The sequence below is a fragment of the Stigmatopora nigra genome, chromosome 1 (assembly GCF_051989575.1).
Source record: "Stigmatopora nigra isolate UIUO_SnigA chromosome 1, RoL_Snig_1.1, whole genome shotgun sequence".
Classification (NCBI taxonomy): Eukaryota; Metazoa; Chordata; class Actinopteri; order Syngnathiformes; family Syngnathidae; genus Stigmatopora; species Stigmatopora nigra.
Genome location: NC_135508.1, coordinates 20,673,317 through 20,692,132, shown reverse-complemented (window position 1 = coordinate 20,692,132; position 18,816 = coordinate 20,673,317). Strand labels below are relative to the sequence as shown.

Sequence of the window (18,816 nt, the reverse complement as noted above, 5' to 3'; positions counted from 1 at the left end):
ACATGTGTATATATACATATATACACATACATGTGTATATATACATATATACACATACATGTGTATATATACATATATACACATACATGTGTATATATGTATATATACACATGTATGTGTATATATGTATATATACACATGTATGTGTATATATGTATATATACACATGTATGTGTATATATACATATATACACATACATGTGTATATATACATATATACACATACATGTGTATATATACATATATACACATACATGTGTATATATGAGTGTATATATATATATGAATGTATATGTATATAAGAGCAAAATTGATTGGACATCTATACACTGGCAGCGGATGAGTTAATTTATAAAACTTCGGCATCAAGGGATTCATCTATTGACTGCATATAATAAATAATCTGTGAAACACAAGCCAATAAAACCATCTAAACTTCACCATAATATAATAGTGACATTTTCCACTAAATATTTTTTCAATAAAATTCTGCTTTTGATAACCCGATAGCAATCTCAACCCACTTTTGGGTTTGCGTCGTCAATAGAATGGTTTAAGTTGCTCTAATATTGGGGTCGGTATCACAAGTTCGGGCCTCAATGCTAATGCAAGTGAGGTATCACACTCCCAACTTGGTTCCAGTGGATGCGTGTGGTTTCACCAGTCTGGGAGTGAGAATCAGGTGGTGGTTGACAAGTCATCGTTTGATTTACTGCCACAAAACTTCTTAACGTTGTGCGTGTCCTCCGGCTCTGTCATGCCGCGTTTGCAGGCATGACCGTCTAAAAGAAAAAGGTTGGCCGTTCAGATATTAGGCAGCTCAAGTGCACATATTTGCCTTTTGTGTGTGTGTGTGTGTGTGTGTGTGTACAAGAGGGAGCTTACTGGTGATGTTGGAAGATGTTGCAGGCTCTCTTTGCCACTGTGGAGAAGAAAAAAATGTCATTTGGTCACTTCAAACGAGATTTGTTATAATGGGCAAGTAGTGATTAGAACGTAAGTTCTCAAACAGCAAGTAACACCAAAGAAAACTTGGTTCTTGGTCAAAAACTATCAGGGTGCACATTTAAGCTTTCATGTACATATAAGGATTGTATACTTCTTAAATGTTTGTTATTTGGTTTATATAAGTGGGGCCTATGGGATGTGATTCTGCAGGACCAATTGACCTCCAATTGCAGTAATGTGTGGTGTATCAATTTAAATAAAATCAATTGAATTTAAAATATGAATAAATAAATCATTTAAATAGTAATAAAAGGCAGAAATGAAAAAAACACCATCAAATTGAAAAAATAATTGTGTTGTCTTTCAAAGAAGACTTAAGTGATACAAAAGTAGTGGTGGTGACGCTTTGGTAAAAATCTGAAAAATCGATCAGTTTTTGCTCACAATAAACTTTTGGATGTCCTTTAGATTGCTGAATCGGAGGTAGGAAATGTCGCCTTTATTCCTGTCCCGGTCCTGGTCGCTGGTGAAGATGTGGGTGATACCGGCCCCTCTAATCAGAGGGACGCACTCATCGCATGGGCATTTTGTCACGAACAGCATGCCATCTTCCTCCGGGTGCACATCGCGAGTTCTACAAAGATCTGCACCGTCAAACTGCTGTGAGGCGACGTAAACTCAACACGATATGCTCCGTACCTGAAGGTAAGTGCATTCTGCTCAGCATGTACAATGTAGCGATACTTGCGTCGATTTCTGTCCTCCTGTTTATCGTCCATTAGTGGGTATTCTGCATACTGGGAGCCAGCTGGGTAAGCATTATAGCCACAACCCACCAGGGACAGATGACGGGGTCCATTAAGGCCAGCCTGGGAAACGGGACGATTTACTTACAAAAGAAAAAAGCTCAATCGATTTAGTAAAGTTCAAAGAAGAAAAAGAAATGAACTCACTGACTTCCTTTTGGCCCAAATAACGGCACCGACACCCACTTTCGGGTCCTCTGAAGTGATAACAAGATGGTTACAGGCAGTTTAGTTAAAGGTTAAAGCAATGATTTGAGAGCTAGATATTTAAATTACAAGCAAACCTGTTCTGTAGGCGAGTAGTCTGGCTTGGATGATGCAATGACGGGCGAAATCTTGCATCGAGCTGGGTACTAATGTATTTGGGCCCGGGGGTTCCCTGTACCAGGTGACATTGTCTCTTTTGTTTTAAACTCGTAACTGCAGTAGATTACAAATTCCATTCAACTGGGATGGCTGACATTGAATGATTGATCATTGAGGACTAGGAATTAGCATTTGTTACCATTTTATGGCATTCAAAAGAAGTTATCGCAGTAGGAATGTTGTTAGTGGTGATATGCCAAAGTCACCATGTGGTCATTGTAAAAATTGTTCATTTTTGGAAGAGGTCTATTTTGCCTATCATTTTCAATGGCAGCCAATGATTCCCAAAGTCTTTCTAACCGGTGAAATCCATAGTGACGCTGCGGCACCCCGGCCACCACGGCAGCCAGGACTTTGACCACCTCCCCCATGTTGTGTCGCAGGTTGGAAAAATAGGGCTCCACGCCAAAGTTCTCCAGGTGCATTTGAGTCAGAAGCTCTCGATGCTGATGGTAGTCAGCGATCAGGAAACGTTTAGAGAAATCTTCCAAGTGTTTCTCCTGTTCCCTATTAGAAGAGCCATAATAAGTATTGTTGTTAGTCTCATTCTGGAGTGCAGCTACAGACAACAGGTTGAAACACCTGTGGAAGAGCTCCTCCCTGTTCAGGTCGGGCTCGTGGTCGGTCAGCGTCACCATGAAATCGCATTCTCTGGACGTCTCGGCCACAAACTGCACCATGCCCGAGGCCAGGGGTTGGAGCAGTAAGCAGATGTGTACACGGCTGTTGGACTTGAGCTTCTCCGTAGCCACCGCGTCCAGCGCGGCTTCCTCGGAGATACTGCCAGAGGGAGCGGGTGAGCCGGACCTCAGCATGCTGACCTCGGGATCTCCGGGCCAGAAGGAGATCTCGGTCACACCGGCTGAAAACACAGTCCATTGTTGAGAACTTGTGATAAATGATGACTCAATCTCGTTTGTGCTCTGCACACCGTTGATGATCATCTTCAGGCAGGTCGCGCACGGTCGCCTAGAGAAGTACAGCTGACAGTCGGCCAGGCGTGCGGCGTGCTGGACGATGGCTGCCTGGCCCGCGTGGAGCTCTGGTCCACTGTAGTGGAGGCCTACTATCTTACGGTCTCGCACAACCACCAGACCCACTTTGCCAATCTGGAAAACAGCGGGCCAGATGAAAGGAAGGTGCCTTAAGATACAATGTGTTGTCGTTTGACCTACAGTGAGTGGTACCTCGACATATGAGCAATTTCAGATACGAGTAAAATTTCGGCCAAGTATTTATTCTGAGATGAGACATATTTTGATATACGAGCATACCAAGAGGCTGCTCATGAGAACATCATGGGCACTGTCTTTCTGGTCGCAACTCCCTCATGTAATGTCTCTGTGAGCACTGGGGGGAGCGTTGGATTTTTTCAGTGATACCCCCCACCCCCCCGCTAGGCAGTGCGAATGACATATGTACTACTTTACGTTGGCAAGTGGTCATGCGTTATCCTATTGTGAGGACATACGAGTGCATCATTTTCTGAATATTTTGAAGGGAATACAAAAGCAAACAGCCAATCAATAGTGAAAGTCATGGTAGAAGAGGTGGGGCAATAGAACCAAACCAGGAGAAGAAATGTATCAAAATGTGAATCAAGTTTAGTGTAAGGTTAGATTAAATGTATTTTTTTAGTGTGTCTGAATGGTAATCTGAGTTCAATTAAACTTGTTTGTTATGTTACGAGCGCGTTGCCGTGCAAAAAGTAGCCCCCTCCTCCCTTTCTCTCTCTGTGCGTCTCTCAAATTACTTGATTTATTTATTTATTTCATTCACCTATAGTTTAAGATAATAATTTTGAATAGTGTTGACTGAGGTGATTTAAGCCAAATTACACAATTATACAAGTTTTTTTTTTTTAAAAATATCCTGGTATTTTCCCACCAACCTGATTACCATCTTCTTCTGGTTTCTCCCGAGGAAACAGCTCCAACCACAAACTCAGCAAGTTAAACAGATTGATCTTTGATAATCTGGGACCATGTCCTGCAGCACACCAAAAAATAAAAATTAAAAAAAAAAAAAAAAAAAAAATAATAATAATAATAATAATAATAACATCAATGTTTCACATGGCTTCATTATTTCTATTGACACTAATTATTTGGACTATGCAAAAAAAAAAATCCCAATAATTCACATTACTGCACTATGATGGTGTATTAGGGCCACGCAAAATAGATTTTTTTTTGTGGAAATATTACAAGATGAGTCATAATGTTTAGGTAATTTTATTTAATGTTATGAGAGTGATGTCATAATGATATGAGAAAAAAGTTGTAATATTACGATATTAAAGTCATTACATCACGTAGTTCTTTGTAATGTGTATTGATTAATACAGTGCGACTAATTTAGATAAATTAGCTCCAACTTCATAAAGCCCTTCACATCTATTGAGTATCTCAATAGATTGTATTTTAGAACCAGTTTCACAAATAAGGAAATCCTTCATCTATTAGCACATTTACATCATATTCCATCTACACTAATATTTCATTGTAGGGGGCCACCAAATGGTGCAGTGGTTCACACGCCTGACTTCGTGGCGGGCAGGCGCTATTCCGCACCACCTATCTACACTAGTATCGCGACTGGTAGTATCACGACTAGAATCTCGTAGTATCCCAATGTATTACTTTATTCTTGCATTATGACTTTATTTGATTTTTTTGCTCCATAAAGTTAACCTTTCACGATCTACCTTTTTTCTTTTTTTACAGGCCACCGACAAATCTCAGCAATTATTTATATAGCTCACATTAGACAACATGTAGAGGAGAGGCAAGGAATGAGGGGTCAAAATCCACTCTTGATTCACGCTAAAACTAATTACATGCCAAATTCATAAGAGCCTACTTAAGGAAACCAACAGAGGAGGGAGGGGATCAAAATATTGTCGTGCAATCTACCAATATAGTACCGGTAGATCGCGATCAACATAATGGGCACCCCTGGCATAGACCTATTACTTCCTTCCTTTGCGTGGCCCAAAAACACCGTCGTAGTGCACTATTTGTATTGACACATAATTTGGCGATCGGGTCAAACCTCGCACTAGGGTGGCCGTCTGACAGCTGGATTCTGTCTCCAAAGGACTCCCCTGGTCCGAATCGGTTGGACTTTCTCTGCAGCTTTCTTCCATTCGATCAGCGTTCATTATAAAACCTTGGGAAATTCAGTTCCGAATGCGGCCAGTAGGAGGATCGCTCGACCTCCACGATACGAACAAGCCGCGCTGCCGTGTTAGTCGAAAGAAACAGCCGACCCTCGACTAACAGTGTCCAGATCCGTCATGTTTTGCAAGATTTAATCATGTCGATCGTAACCCTGACATTACTTGAGCGATCGCCTGTAATTATGCTGTGAGAGTGACTAAAGGTCGAGAAAACGTAGCTCTCGTTGCACTCACCGTCCTTAACTTGTATGATCACCCGGAAATCATGGATTGTTACAGAGGTTGTTTTCCTATCTGATGTAAGACACGACGTGTCGTTTTGAGTCTTTCTGCGTTTGCACAAGAACGCGGACGCGTTTGTTGATCCTTAGCTTGTTTCCGCAAATAGAGAGTGACGTCACATCATGGCCGCGTACCCTTCCACTTTTTGCACAATTTGCCATTCCATGCCATTCTTTCAAAAACTTCCATTTTTCACTCCACCCAATCTCAAGGGACATCATTCAATTGTTTTGAGAGGATGAAAACATTGGAAATATGGTTGGGAATTTGATGTAGGCGATTCTTTTATCTGGATTTGAAAAACTAACACACACGCAGTGTGACAAAAGTCATTTAATATAGTACAGAAGTTCACATTGTAACTACAAAAAACAGCTTTTTAGGAGGAAGGTAGATGTTTTTATTAAACTCTTATGAAACAAAAAATATTGACTTTCCCCTTATAAATAAAGACAATGTTACATTTTCCATTCATTCATTCATCAAGGTTCATGGGGGTGCTGTGCCTATCCCAGCAAACGATGGTCATGGGCCGGGGATCACCCTAAATGGGCGTCCAGCCAATTGAAAAGCTATCCCAGCCAATCGACTGAGCAAATTGACCTGTGACCTTTGAGGATGCCATGCAAACCACTAGTTCAGGGGTCGTGAACAAGTATATATGTATATAATCCATGTCATTATAGATACATTCCGCTTCTGTCTTGGAAAAAATGAGTCTGGATCACTTTCACTTGTGAAAAGTTTTGCGCGTGGCACCTTTTATTGCGAAGGTTCGCGAACCGGATATGGAGTAGCGCTCACCAGCTGTCGCTCCTCACAGGTTGCCTTAAAGCGCTTGGATGCTGGATGCATCTTCTCCACGGCTTTCCTGGACATCCCAGGAACCCCCAATCGGACCACGTTGTCCCAAGAGTGAGGCAGAGGAACTAGCCAGGAGCGGCCATTTATGGATTATTGACAAGTGGACGCCGAAAGACGGATGAAATATTCATGAGGACTTTGACGAAGAGCGGGACAGTGCGGAGATTCCCTGCAGTGATTCCCGAGGAGGAAGAGCAGCAACCGAGGGTCCTTGTGGCCGCGTGTTCGCTCACTCGCCCGTGCGTGTTGTGCGTGCGTGTGTCGTGCAGCAGTTGCTGGCTGCGCGACTGACAAGAAGATGCCAGCGACTTGCTGACGGGTACCCGGGATCCGCAAGCCACCCGCCCACCTAATCCACCCCCGCCTCCCACCCCCGGACGAGCGAGCGAGCGAACGAACGAACGAACAGACGGACGGACGGACGCAGGGGGGCCCACCATCCCCTCCGTCACTAATATGCCATGTTTTTTTGCTCTGAAACCGACAGCTGCCGGTTACCGCCGACTTGCTCCTAGCGCCGCCGCATGCTTGTCTTCCCCTGCCGTCGCCGCCGTCGCCGCGGACGCCGACGCCGCCGAGCCTGCTCCTGTGCCCCCGCCGCGCGGCACACGACGACGCCATTTGAAGAGGAGCGCTCGGGGGCTCTCGACATCGACACCGCGGCTGGAGCGCGGCAGCATCCGTTCCACCTGCTCCTGCTCCTCCTCCTACTCCACCTCCTCCTCCACTGCCGCTGAGCACCTCCAGCCCGAGGCGGAGCTCCTTCTCCCGCAGCAACCGTTCGGGGAATCGGGCGAGAAACCGGGCGACGACCCGGGCTGGCTTCTTCTCTACTTTTCTATGGTGCGGATCGGAGGAGCCAAGCGCAGCAGAACTGAGCCCCACAGCTGGCCCTTTCCTCTGGCATGCAAAGAGGGGGGCGGGCCGGCCCCCATGCGGTGGCAGAAATTTAGGCTGCCGCATCCGGTGCGCCTCTCGTCTCCCACCTCCTGTCCCCCCACCTTCTCGGCCAAATCCATGCGCTTTATTTGGAGAAACATTTTCAGCAAAGGATCGCATATGCTGCAGTGTCTTTGTGGCAGGAGCCTCAAGAAAAGCAAGATCCCAACTGGTGAGTTTCCAGACTACTATTCTTACGGTCGTCGCTGTTTTCCCTGCAATTGTGCAGCAAGTGCAAAAGGGGGGAGGAAGTGGGTGGGCTGGGCACGGCTGGGGGTGCCTGATAACTCGGTCCAGTGGCAGCGGGGTGCTCCAAAAAAGTGCGTAGAGCAGTGATGCTGCGGAAAAGGAACTCGGATGCAGCATTACGCTCGTCCCAGCTCCGCTAACCCGTAGCTCTGGGTTTGTTTGTCCTTGTGTTTTGAATGGGCCACCACGAGCATCTCGTGGGGCACTCGGAGCTCGTCGGGCTGCTGACCTGATGGGTTGCCGGAAACTTTTTCACTGTACTTGTACAGTGTCATATTTAGCTAAAACTGATGACCATTGGCTTCGTTACGTTTCTTGGACACTGTGATGTTAGTTTTGCCAGAGTACGTCCTTTGGAATGAGTTAAAAAGAATCATATGCAGTACGTCGTCCGAGCCATTTTGATGAGGAGAGACCGTGATAGAATGCCAGTTCTTCCAGGTGGGTTGCCATCCAGGGCAGGCAAAGAGTTAATGGCTCAACAGGCGTCTCTATTTGGCTTCCTGAAAAAAGCTTTGTTATTGCGATAACAGTGGCATTCCTCTTTTTCAAAACAATTAAATCAGTGATCAGGAATCAGGGAGCAAAGCCTACTCATAAAACTCCCAAATTTGAATGATGAGCTGCACTTTCCCATGGCAATCCTATCCCATTTACCTTACTTTGGACAAAGAATTCCATGGGACATTTGATGACATCCCATCTAATTTGTGTAGACATTCATGCCGTGTCCTCTTTTTGCTGCCTACGAATGCAAAATCTACATTTTCCAGTAATTCCGAACTACTCTCTCGCTAACAAACAGTCAACTTGACAGAAAGCAACCTGAGCTGACAAAGACATAACTTGTTTGCTGATACAATAATATCACTTCCTCGAGATTTGTTGATCTGACACTATTCTAGTATGTGCAACCTCATTGTGTTTGTACATCAGCACAATCTGTCGAAAATAACGACTAATAAGCGCTGAATGCTAGTTATATATAAAGTAGTATTATATTGTTTTTGCATTGCATGAATGTAGTTCGATTGTCGTCTGGAGAGAGTTAATTGTTTGGCTTACGTTGACAAAAATAGACTTCCAATCCATTTCCATTTTTTTTACCAACCCTATCAAACATGAGACACCGATAATATAACCATAAATATTTGAGTTTTAACATAAAAGTGCAATGTTTTTCCAGAGAAAATAAATACAGTTACTCCAAAAGTCATATAGGATATAAATAATAATGAAAAAAGTAATAAACTGTCAAACATACTTATGAGAAAACAACCCAACCTAATTTATCGAAACAAACAAACAAAAGACAAAAAAATTAAACTGAACTAAATGTACTAATACATAACAAGAAACACAAGAAAATATCATTTCAATGCAAAAAAAACCCAAATTCATTCTGAATCATTAACTGACATCACAAACGCTTCGAATGTCTCACCATCAATGGCAATGAATGAGTTAAATCCAAACCTATTGATCTTAAACTTTAAACCACACTCAATTGCACTTTGCTCGTAAAAGTACAAGCCTTTTAAAAATCACTGCTATACATTTACCTTGGCTGGCTGTAAATGAGAGAAACCCCCATTGGCTCTCAAAGTCACAATGCTAAAATTTTGAGCCTAACATGGGTATGTTTTTAGGGATTAAAGCGTTCAAATGTAGACTGCCCTTAATGCATATCGTTTTAAAAAGGTGTCAAGATCATCTAAAGCAGTGTCACACGTCCCACGTGGTGTGACCTACATTAGAGACTCTTGGCCTTTTATAGTCTTGGTCGTATATACGTGCACATGCTCGCTTGCCTACTCTTGGGAGTTGCCATCAAGGCGACGCGTTGCATAGTTTATTCAAACGTTTTCGAGATGGAGTTTGTGCTAGCGCCAACTCTCGCATCCCAAAAGCCGCTCGCACCCAAACTACATTTTTGTGCGCCGCGAAAGCTCGCAGTAGATCACAAAGTTTTGATGCAGCTTGGCAAACTTCAACAGCGCTGTTGCTGCCGCTGTTGTTGTGGTGAAGAGCTGACAGAATTCTGACAGCACACATGGTGATCCGTGTCCTCTCTGATAAGACCCAAAGAGATGGTGACGTGAGCGAGAGTTTGTGTGTGCATTGGAATGTACATGTGTCATCATTATCTTTGTCATTGAGCTCATTAGTTTGGGGCCTTGTTGTTTAAATCACAGATTCCATGACGACATGACACTTTTGTTAAGATTATGCAGAGTTTGTATGTTCTCTCTAGGCTTATGTGGGTTTTTTAAGGGTACTCCGCTTTCATCACGCATCCCTAAAACATGCAGGGTAGGCTAATTGGACACTCTAAATTGCCCCTAGGTATGAGTGTGAGCGGGAACGGTTGTCTGTCTCCTTGTCCTCTGCGATTGGCTGGCCACCGATTTAGGGGGTCCCCAGCCTGGTGCCCATAGTTAGCTGCACCCCTGCGACCTTTGTGAGGATTAGTGGTTCAGAAAATGAATGAATACTCACATTTGACACAATCCATTATATTTCACCTAGAGCCATTTCTGACAAATTTCAGACATTTTCATTAAAAGCAATTTTCTTATTAAAACCACATATCTAAAAGAATGTTCTCACTTGCAAGCTTGCTCATCAGAGAGGCTAATTTAATTAAATGTCAATAATTGAATCAGATGTCTGCCTGCAGTGTTTTATAGTTATATTGAAGTATAATTATTGATGAATCTAACCACGTTGCACCCCTGTTCGTTAACTTGATCAATTTCAAGGAAACCATTTTTTTCTCACAGGGAAGAGTACTTAACAGTATATGAAAAAAAGTTGATGACATAATTTCCAAGTTTCTGCACATACGTGTGTGTGTGTGACACGTTCCTGTCCGAGCAATGGAGAGTGATGAGTGTTATTTTTCCGAGGGCACTTAAAGAGCGGCGGGTCATCAAAGGCTTCACAAGGAGGTGTTTTTACTGGCTTGGTGATAAGAAGCTGGGAAACATGCCCACTCTCTCACGTCCTCCCCTTTACATTTCTTTTTTTTCTAGTCCATAAAACACATTACACATACAGTATTTGTATTTATTATTAAAGACTTTGTTAGTGTCCCTGAACCTGATAAGAGAAAGTTTGATTAGTTGTCAAAGTTTGGCAATTCTGCTCAGTTTGTCCACCGGCTTGCTCAGTCGTACTTGAACTTGGACTTGCTTGCCTTTTTCCTGATGACAGCCTTGCTGACATCACTGCATGTTTGTGTGAGGCCTCGATAGGGTCTTGAAGACCCTTTTAAAAGAGTGTGGCCAGTCGGCGTGGTCGTTGTGTCAGCAATGGATTTTGAGTTTGTTCTGAAAGTTGCCGAGAGGCGCATACGAGCGGCTTTAAATCAAACAGAGCCAGGTAAGCGATTGTCAGATTTAAAAAAATATATATATGTTTAGGAGAAGGTGCGCATTTTTTCTAAAGGAAACATTTTTGAAGTGTATGTAGTTATTGGTATTGTTTATTTTCCTCCAATGTTTATATAAACTAGAATTGCTGAAGACAAACTAGACAAAAGTGTCGCAGGACTCCGTGGAATTGTCACAATATTGCAAAAATTGGATCATCACAGTTAAAGACACATTTTAAGTGTTTATTTAAAGTTGAATTTTACACCTGTTGAGTCTGCACTTACTCCAGAGCCTCAACTCAATTCAATAAATCTAGCAAAAACATGTTAAAGAAATTCTTTTTGGAGGACAAAATATTTTAAAATGAAAATATTTGTTTCTTTTTTTTTATTTAACAGCAATTAGTCTGGGAAATGGGCAAGTACATAAAGTTTGTTACAAGTTACAAGTCAAACTGCAATTCCAGATAAAGCACGACAATCATATACTATACATGTGCCTAAAGTTGTTATTTAATTGTTCAACATTCAGACATTTCATGTCGTTTTTCTTCTTCTTTGTGGTTGTGTTTCTGTCCTTTCTGGCATGTCTTTTTATTAGCTTGCTATGGACATGTGTGTACACAGCTTATGATTGACAGCTAATTGGTCCAGTGTGTACACTGCCTATTGTCCCAAATGTCAGCTGCCAGACTCCTTGATCACACGGTATTAATTGAATAGATTTTTGGGCAAAATCTGGAAGACTTACTGTTTACAAATGGTAAATATATAGAAACGTAGACCTGCCTGTCGGTTCTTCTAGTTATTCAGACGTACATGTGTGCGTTGATAACATGACTTATTATTCAATGGATGTTTGTTTCAGACTTCAATTGAATTTGAGACAGCACATTGGTGGTGGTTTGTCAGGACTTTGCATGTTCTCTCTGGGCTTGTGTGGGTTTTCACCGGGTACTGCGGTTTCCTCATGCATCCAAAGACATGCAGGGTAGGCTGGTTGCACACTCCAAATTGCCCCGAGGTATGAATGTGAGCGTGAATGGTTGTCCTTTTCCTTGTGCCATGCGATTTGCTGGCCACTAGTTAGATGGGAAAGGCTCAGGCACCCCCATAACAACCCCTGTGAGGATAATGAATGAATTTGAGACATGCACATCTTTAAATTCATCCCGTCTATGCTTGGAGAAATCAGTGTTATTGGAAATGTTTTTAGATATGGAGAATAAAGAATACAGGGAGCAGAAACTAAGACAGCTGAGAGCAGAAAAAGGGGAGTGGGGGTGTAAATGGGATGAATAATTTACTCTGTCTGTTGCATTCCTACCCCCTCCACCCCAACTGAGGTGTCCTTTTAATGAATCGAAATGTCATATGACGTATAAGTTGTTGCGTGCTCCCTTCCTTTTTACTCAGAGAGCCTCCTGCGTCATTTCTCACCGGTTACCCCGGTAACAGCGGACTTCCCCAGTGTCTGTGTGAGCTTGCGCGTATGAGTGGGTGGGTGGGTGGTTTGCCTGGGTGTGGATTATGACTCATCCTGCTCACTTCAGAGCGGCTATCCTCATGCTCCTCTTGTGTGGGGAACACCCAAGCACAGCTGTCTCCTCCCTGTCTGCATCATCCATCCCTTCCTCCCTCCCTCCCTCCCTCCCTCCACTGCTCCACTTCAGCATCACGCCCTCTCTGGCTAAGTCATTTGGCTTTGAATGTATTCCCCTTGTCAAATGAATTTCCAATTTGAATATGCCTTTGTAGCTCATGGCAAAGCTGCGTCTTTAGTTTTTCGTCTTGTTACGTGTTTGAAATATTTCAACTCTCAATAAGAGAGAGTGAGGAAGCTACGTATCTTTAGTAATAGTAATAGAGTTGCGTTTTTGTTTAATGCAACACTATTATAAATGCACAGGTATTTGAATGCAAAAAGACAGGCGACATTAAACATTCAATTTCCTGTTTTGGAGTATAAATATAGACTCAACAATTAACTCAAATTTGAAAAGCAAAAAGTGATACATGACTTAGTCTTGCACAATAACTTTCAATTATATTTTTAAACCATGGCCTGAAAAAGAGAGGACTGTTGAAAAAATACTTAAATGGAAGTAATGACTGACCCTAAAAAGTTAAATATTCATCTACTTGTCCTACTTTTTATTACTAATATTATTACTGACAAGACTAAAGGAACAGCTAGCAAGACCATGACCAAAACACACCAAATCCATCCGCAGTTTGCTTGTCTTGTGTTTTGGTAGAGCTGCAGGAAAAAGCATATGCTTGCACTTAATTGTAGTTGTTGACAATAAGTAGGAATGTAAAATTTACATTATGAGTCAATTTACTTTAGCTCCTAATCTGTCACAATGTATCATATTGTTAACAATGTGAGGCAACACAGAATGTTAAATTAGCTCAAGAGCTTAGCTAAAAATAAAAATGCACACTTTTTACTTTTCAAATTAGATTGAATTATTAATATTTCAGCCTAGTACAACACATTTTGCTCATTTTGAATCGGTGAAACTGGCAACACCATTCTTTTAAATAGAAGACATTCATAGTAGTTGTGCCAGTCTAAATAATAGTCAATAGAGGACATCACTCTACATGTGCAGTTAATGATGAAAATGTGTGTATTTTCTGAGAAATCAAATGGCCTTTTGTATAGTTTGAAATGAAGTTATTGCTAATTATGAATTGACTGCTAAGTGTGTCACATTTGCTGTTTATTCGTCTCTTTTATTGCTGTTTGTTTGCAAATGTTTATTGCATGAGGCTTGTCTGTGGATGAAAGAGGACCGAGTGAGAGCAATTTTACCCTTTTGAAGCTGGACTGTTTGCTATAAAAAGCAGCAGAAGGCATACATTTTAATGTGCATGAAATGAGGCTTATTCATATTTAACTCAAAGTGTGACCTGGATAAAGTACACACAAAAAGTCCACTATTTTTATTTATTGTTATTCTTAATTATGTTACCGTTTGGAAAATGTATGAATTCATTAAGGTGATGACGTAGAAAATGAAGGGATTTTACTCTTATTAAATAGAACTGAATTTATGTATAAATATATTTAATAAGAGATAGCATGAAATCTTTCAAAATTGTGTGTATCACTAAAACATTGATTGATTGATTGATTGTTATGACAACAAGCAAAAAAAAAGCAGTTTGTTTCCATTCAATTCACCACGCTTAGATGTACTCTGGCGCTCTCAGGTGGCTGTCCATGGTGCTGAAATGCCACCATTTCCCCACAAACGAGAAAAAAGCAGGGAACCACATTTTAGCTAGCCTTACAGTTTAAATGGGTGCAATTCCTTGATTACAGTCAACCTTTTGCTATGCATATCAGCGTTGTCCAAGCAAATTAGACATTTGTGAATTACTCAATTGGACATGTTATAGGTTATTATTGGGAGCTTCAACCTAATCATGACTGTCAGTAAAATAATCTGAGTCCAATTGCTTTCTGTACTGGACTGCAGCCTGTTTGAAAGAGACCACCTCGTGTGTGATCGTCGAAACAGTCACATGAGGCGGCTATATGTCTACGTTTTTAAACCTTTTTCAGCTGACTGTCATGTGTTGACAGCATCCTAAGTGGAAGGGCATACTACTCCGTTTGTTTACCTGTATATTATTGTTTTGTTTACCCAAGACTTAAAACTAGTACTCGACTCACATAAAATGACAAAGTGGCTATTGCACATGATAAGATATTCAATTTCTTAATCATGTCATTTTTGCAGTCTGACAAGAGCCAAGGTTTCGAGAAAAAAGTGAAAAAACTAAAACAAGGTGTAAATTGCAGGCAGTCTTCTATTCCTGCTTTCTAAGTAAACACATCAAAGATGTATTGAAATTCTAGCAGATAGTCATCTTTAAGTTTAAATTCTTTTGAAGAATTAACGTTCACATGAATGGATTTGGGCCAAATATATTGAATTATTCGTTATACTTTTAATATGGGGCACTTTAGTTGGAAATTGAACATCAATAATTTGCTTTGTGGAACCTATTGTGAGAATGAGCAATGCCAATTACAAAATAGGGCTTTTATTTTATAGTCACCACGAGGAAATGCAGCATACATGAAAATAATTTTCTCATCAAAACCATCATATTGCCAAAAACGATCTCTTGGTGGCTATTCAGAGTGGCTGTCCTAAAGCGAGAAGTAGAAGAACCTTAACTGCTAAATGAATTGCCAAATAACAACATCACAGTGGCAAATTATTCACCTTGTCACTTGTCATTTTCATGATGGCCAATGATTTGTAAGACACGTCCTATAAAGAATCACCACAACCTGTCATTCGTCTATTCGTCTGGACACGAAGCAAGCTTTATACCACTTCCTAATTGGCTATTGTTCTGTCTCACATGACAATCATAGTCATGCCTGTAGCTTGCACAACGTCACAGCAGATCAACATCAAGATTAGGAATTGTAAATATTGATAAGGTTAACATCTATAATTGTCACTCCCAACTATTTTCTGATGAAATTTTAAGAAAAATATATCATTCCAACAAACACATAGAATGAGTTCTCATGATAATCTCTACCTAACCTCTATCTTGGATCGTAAAATGGCTTTAAACATTGTTGCTCTAAAGAAAATATTATAATAATTCCTCAAGCTTTGATACAGATGAATAAAAACTGGCATAGACAATGCTTTGAAACCACCAGTTTTGTATGAAATTAATGATTAAAGAAAATTGGTGTGGCAGAAAATGACAAATTGCATATCCATATCTTTTGGGACTTGGCCCTTAGATGATGAGCTGTTTTTTTTTTTTTTTTCGGGCTCACCGTGAGCGTGGTTTCAGCAACACGGTGACAATCCACAGAGCGCTCAGCAATGCAAAAGTGCCGCAGGACAATCACTGTGGCATCCGTTTCATTGCTTTCAAAAGAAAACGCTGGCTAGCTTCTCCGTCTGGTATTTACAGAGACGCGCCCTCTTTTCGTGCTGTCGAAAATCCATCGTCATCAGTATTGCCATTGGAATAAAGCTGTCTGATTTTGGGATAATAATGGATAAAACTTGGACTGGTTATCAACACAAATAATCTTGCATTCACAAAAAGGATCAAAAACAGGGGGTCTTAAATTTATTTTTTTTCCAGGGGCAGCTGGAGAGTATACTGTAATAAATGGATACAAAAGTACAAATAATTCTATGATTCTATATCGCCGATAGTTTATGTCATATTAGGTCTTCAGAACTGGAACAGGATTGGTAACTCCTATTTGTCACTTATCTGGTATTTGGCATTCTCCTCAATTCCTTTATTTGGTGTTGTATTTATTGGGCATCGCTACTTTTTGTGGACATTTGCTGTTCTAGTTGCCACCTTGGCTAGTTAGTAGATAATGTCATGGACCTGGTTGGATTGTCATGTATTCCCTCCCTAGTGTTTGGTGGTACGGCAAATAAATAGTGTTCGTGACAAAAGCGAGAATTTCACAAGATCTGATTTGAAAAGCACAAATGGTTGGCTTTAGTAGTGGTTGCAGGAACTAAAAAAGACTATGTATTATTTAGCTTTGGCAAACATGAGATTGCATACAATTGTGAATTTTGTAAGATGTGTCTTGTTCTTGTTGACATACTTTCTGTGTTAGTTGTTTACTTTTTGTGTTCTGAGGAGAGGCTATTGGTTAAATCCACTCACACAGGCAAACTTTTATGTTTTTCATATTAGGTCTGACCTGTTCACTGATTAAAAAAAAACATGTTAAGTGTTCTCATTGTGTTATTAATTCTCTCATCTCATTTTCTGAACCGCTTTATCCTCATTAGGGTCGCGGGGGTTGCTGGAGCCTATCCCAGCTGATTCTAGGCCAGAGGCGGGGGACACCCTGAATCGGTGGCCAGCCAATCCCAGGGCACAAGGAGACAAAAGACAACCATTTAATCTCGCACCCATACCAGGGGGCAATTTAGTGTTCAATCGGCCTACCATGCACGTTTTTGGAATGTGGGAGGAAACCAGAGTACCCGGAGGAAACACACAGGCCCGGGGAGAACATGCAAATTCCACACAAATGGATATGACCTGGATTTGAACCTTGAACCCAGTTGTTTTTTTTTTTTGAGTATGAACATCGACTGGTTCCTTAAAACAGTTGCTGACCACCGATTCAGGGTGTCCCCGTCTGTTGTCGCACCTTCTTCAACCCTTGTGAGGATAAGCGGGGTCGAAATAAATGAATGCTTAAAGCAGTTGAATATATCTACACCAGCGGTCCCCAACCTTTTTAAAGCTCTTTCTGTTTTCTCATGGACTGGCAAATGGGGAGGGCGGCAACTTAAGACAAAATTGTTTGGGATTGGTTCACAAACGACACCCCCAGCAGCAAAAAAGTCCCAAGCATAAAAGCAATTATTTATTATTATTATAATAAACTTTTCACATTTCAAGTAGGAGGGCGAGATTGAAAGCGTTAGTATATTACTCTGACGGACTGGCACCAGGTGGTTTGCAGACCAGTAATGGTCCATGGACCAATGGTTGGAGACCACTGATCTACACAGCTTGTGCAAAATGTATTACAGAGCTCTTGTTTTTTTTGAGAAGTTTTAATATATTGTTGAGTGTTAAGGTCAAAATAGTATTTTTCTTTGACCCTAATACTATAGCAAGCGCTACAGAAAATGCTATTTACTTTTACCTTTACATTAATTTTACATTTACATTACAATAATATAGCAACAGGTTATTTCAAAAAGTAGACCGTAGAGACGCAGCCACTTGTTTAATTTTGAAAGTCCGAACAGTGAATTTCCGGCGAGGCTACGTGTGCTTGGCGTGGATTTGACACACCTGGAGAGGCTGGCGTCTACACGCGCGCCTCGCGCCCTCCTCGCAGCGCAAACAAACGGAAACGGACGGACACGTTTTTTTTTTGTGACCAAGCGAGCTCTACCCCCCACCCAACCCATCGTGTCCTTCACGGGCTGCCTCGCGTTCGCCTCGGCTGGGCGTCGGCCATGAGGGGGGGCATGAAGCGCAGGTGTCATTCATTCCGAGAGCGCTGCTGACAGGCGGGGCGGCGGGACGTGACGGACGGACAGGTGAACCGCTGAGTGTTTGGAAGCCAATGGCCCGTGGCCGTGACGCGCAGCGGCGGCGGCGGCGTGACTAGCTCCCACTCGGGAAGCCATGGGGCCGGTCTAGCCGGCGGATCCGAACCGCCAGCCACTGCGGGGTGCGGTATCGTCTGCGAAGCCGAAGTAAGAGCCGAAGCAGGAGTCGAAGCCGAATCCGAAATCGAAGCCAGCCCCCCTCGTACGTCGGAGAAAGGCGAACGCGGAGAGGCGGCTGTGGCGGCTGTGCTTTTGCGTCGGCTGTCTCGGTGGCCGGCGGGGACATGGCAGCGGCCATCGCCAGCGGTTTGATCCGCCAGAAGCGGCAGGCGAGGGAGCAACACGCCCACCGACCCACCACTCACCGGCGACGGAAGAGCCCCGGCAAGAAGCAGGGGCTGTGCAACGGCAACCTGGTCGACATCTTCTCCAAAGTCCGGATTTTCGGCTTGAAGAAGAGGAGGCTACGGAAACAAGGTGTGCATGGCCGGACACACGGATTTTGACGCACGTACACACCGCGCAAATGTGCCTTTTACGCGCTTCCATTGGTATCTTTGCACACACTCGGACACACTGCGCGCATAGCTTAGTTTTTTCTGTTCTTTTTGACTGACGCCCCACTGACAGATATTCAGCCTTTTCCTCTCTGTCTGTCCCTGTCATGTCTCCCAGCGCCTTAATGGTTCACTAGTTTCC

The 18,816-nt window shown here is 42.3% G+C and overlaps 2 protein-coding genes across 3 annotated transcripts in view; one reads left to right on the top strand and one right to left on the bottom strand.

Annotated features, from left to right (window-relative positions):
• Window positions 1-334: 334 nt before the first annotated feature.
• Window positions 335-5,707, bottom strand: cdadc1 (cytidine and dCMP deaminase domain containing 1). Its single transcript, XM_077729299.1, has 11 exons — window positions 5,175-5,707; window positions 4,012-4,109; window positions 3,052-3,229; window positions 2,703-2,982; window positions 2,421-2,627; window positions 2,039-2,133; window positions 1,902-1,951; window positions 1,648-1,817; window positions 1,393-1,582; window positions 886-922; window positions 335-782 (listed from the first exon to the last, which is right to left on the bottom strand). The coding sequence occupies exons 1-11, from the start codon at window positions 5,281-5,283 to the stop codon at window positions 679-681; spliced, it is 1,518 nt and encodes a 505-aa protein (XP_077585425.1). The 5' UTR covers window positions 5,284-5,707; the 3' UTR covers window positions 335-678.
• Window positions 5,708-6,344: 637 nt separating this feature from the next.
• LOC144196650 (fibroblast growth factor 14-like) overlaps window positions 6,345-18,816 on the top strand; it is a 29,876-nt gene continuing 17,404 nt past the window's right edge. The window contains exon 1 of one of the 2 annotated variants that reach the window (XM_077717011.1): window positions 6,345-7,558. In XM_077717011.1, coding sequence (XP_077573137.1) covers window positions 6,904-7,558 — 655 coding nt within the window. In that variant the 5' untranslated portion in view covers window positions 6,345-6,903. Of the gene's footprint in view, window positions 7,559-17,786; window positions 18,595-18,816 lie in introns of those variants that run through there. The other variant, XM_077717020.1, reaches the window with a different exon arrangement.

What these genes read in the sequence shown, in the direction of transcription:
- cdadc1 (XM_077729299.1), bottom strand. Translation starts at nt 5,283, where the DNA reads ATGAACGCTGATCGAATGGAAGAAAGCTGCAGAGAAAGTCCAACCGAT. An exon ending in GACGGCCACCCTAGTGCGAG is followed by an intron (nt 4,110 to 5,174) that starts GTTTGACCCGAT and finishes GGTGTGCTGCAG; the next exon opens with GACATGGTCCCAGATTATCA. An exon ending in CCTGAAGATGATCATCAACG is followed by an intron (nt 2,983 to 3,051) that starts GTGTGCAGAGCA and finishes CTGTGTTTTCAG; the next exon opens with CCGGTGTGACCGAGATCTCC.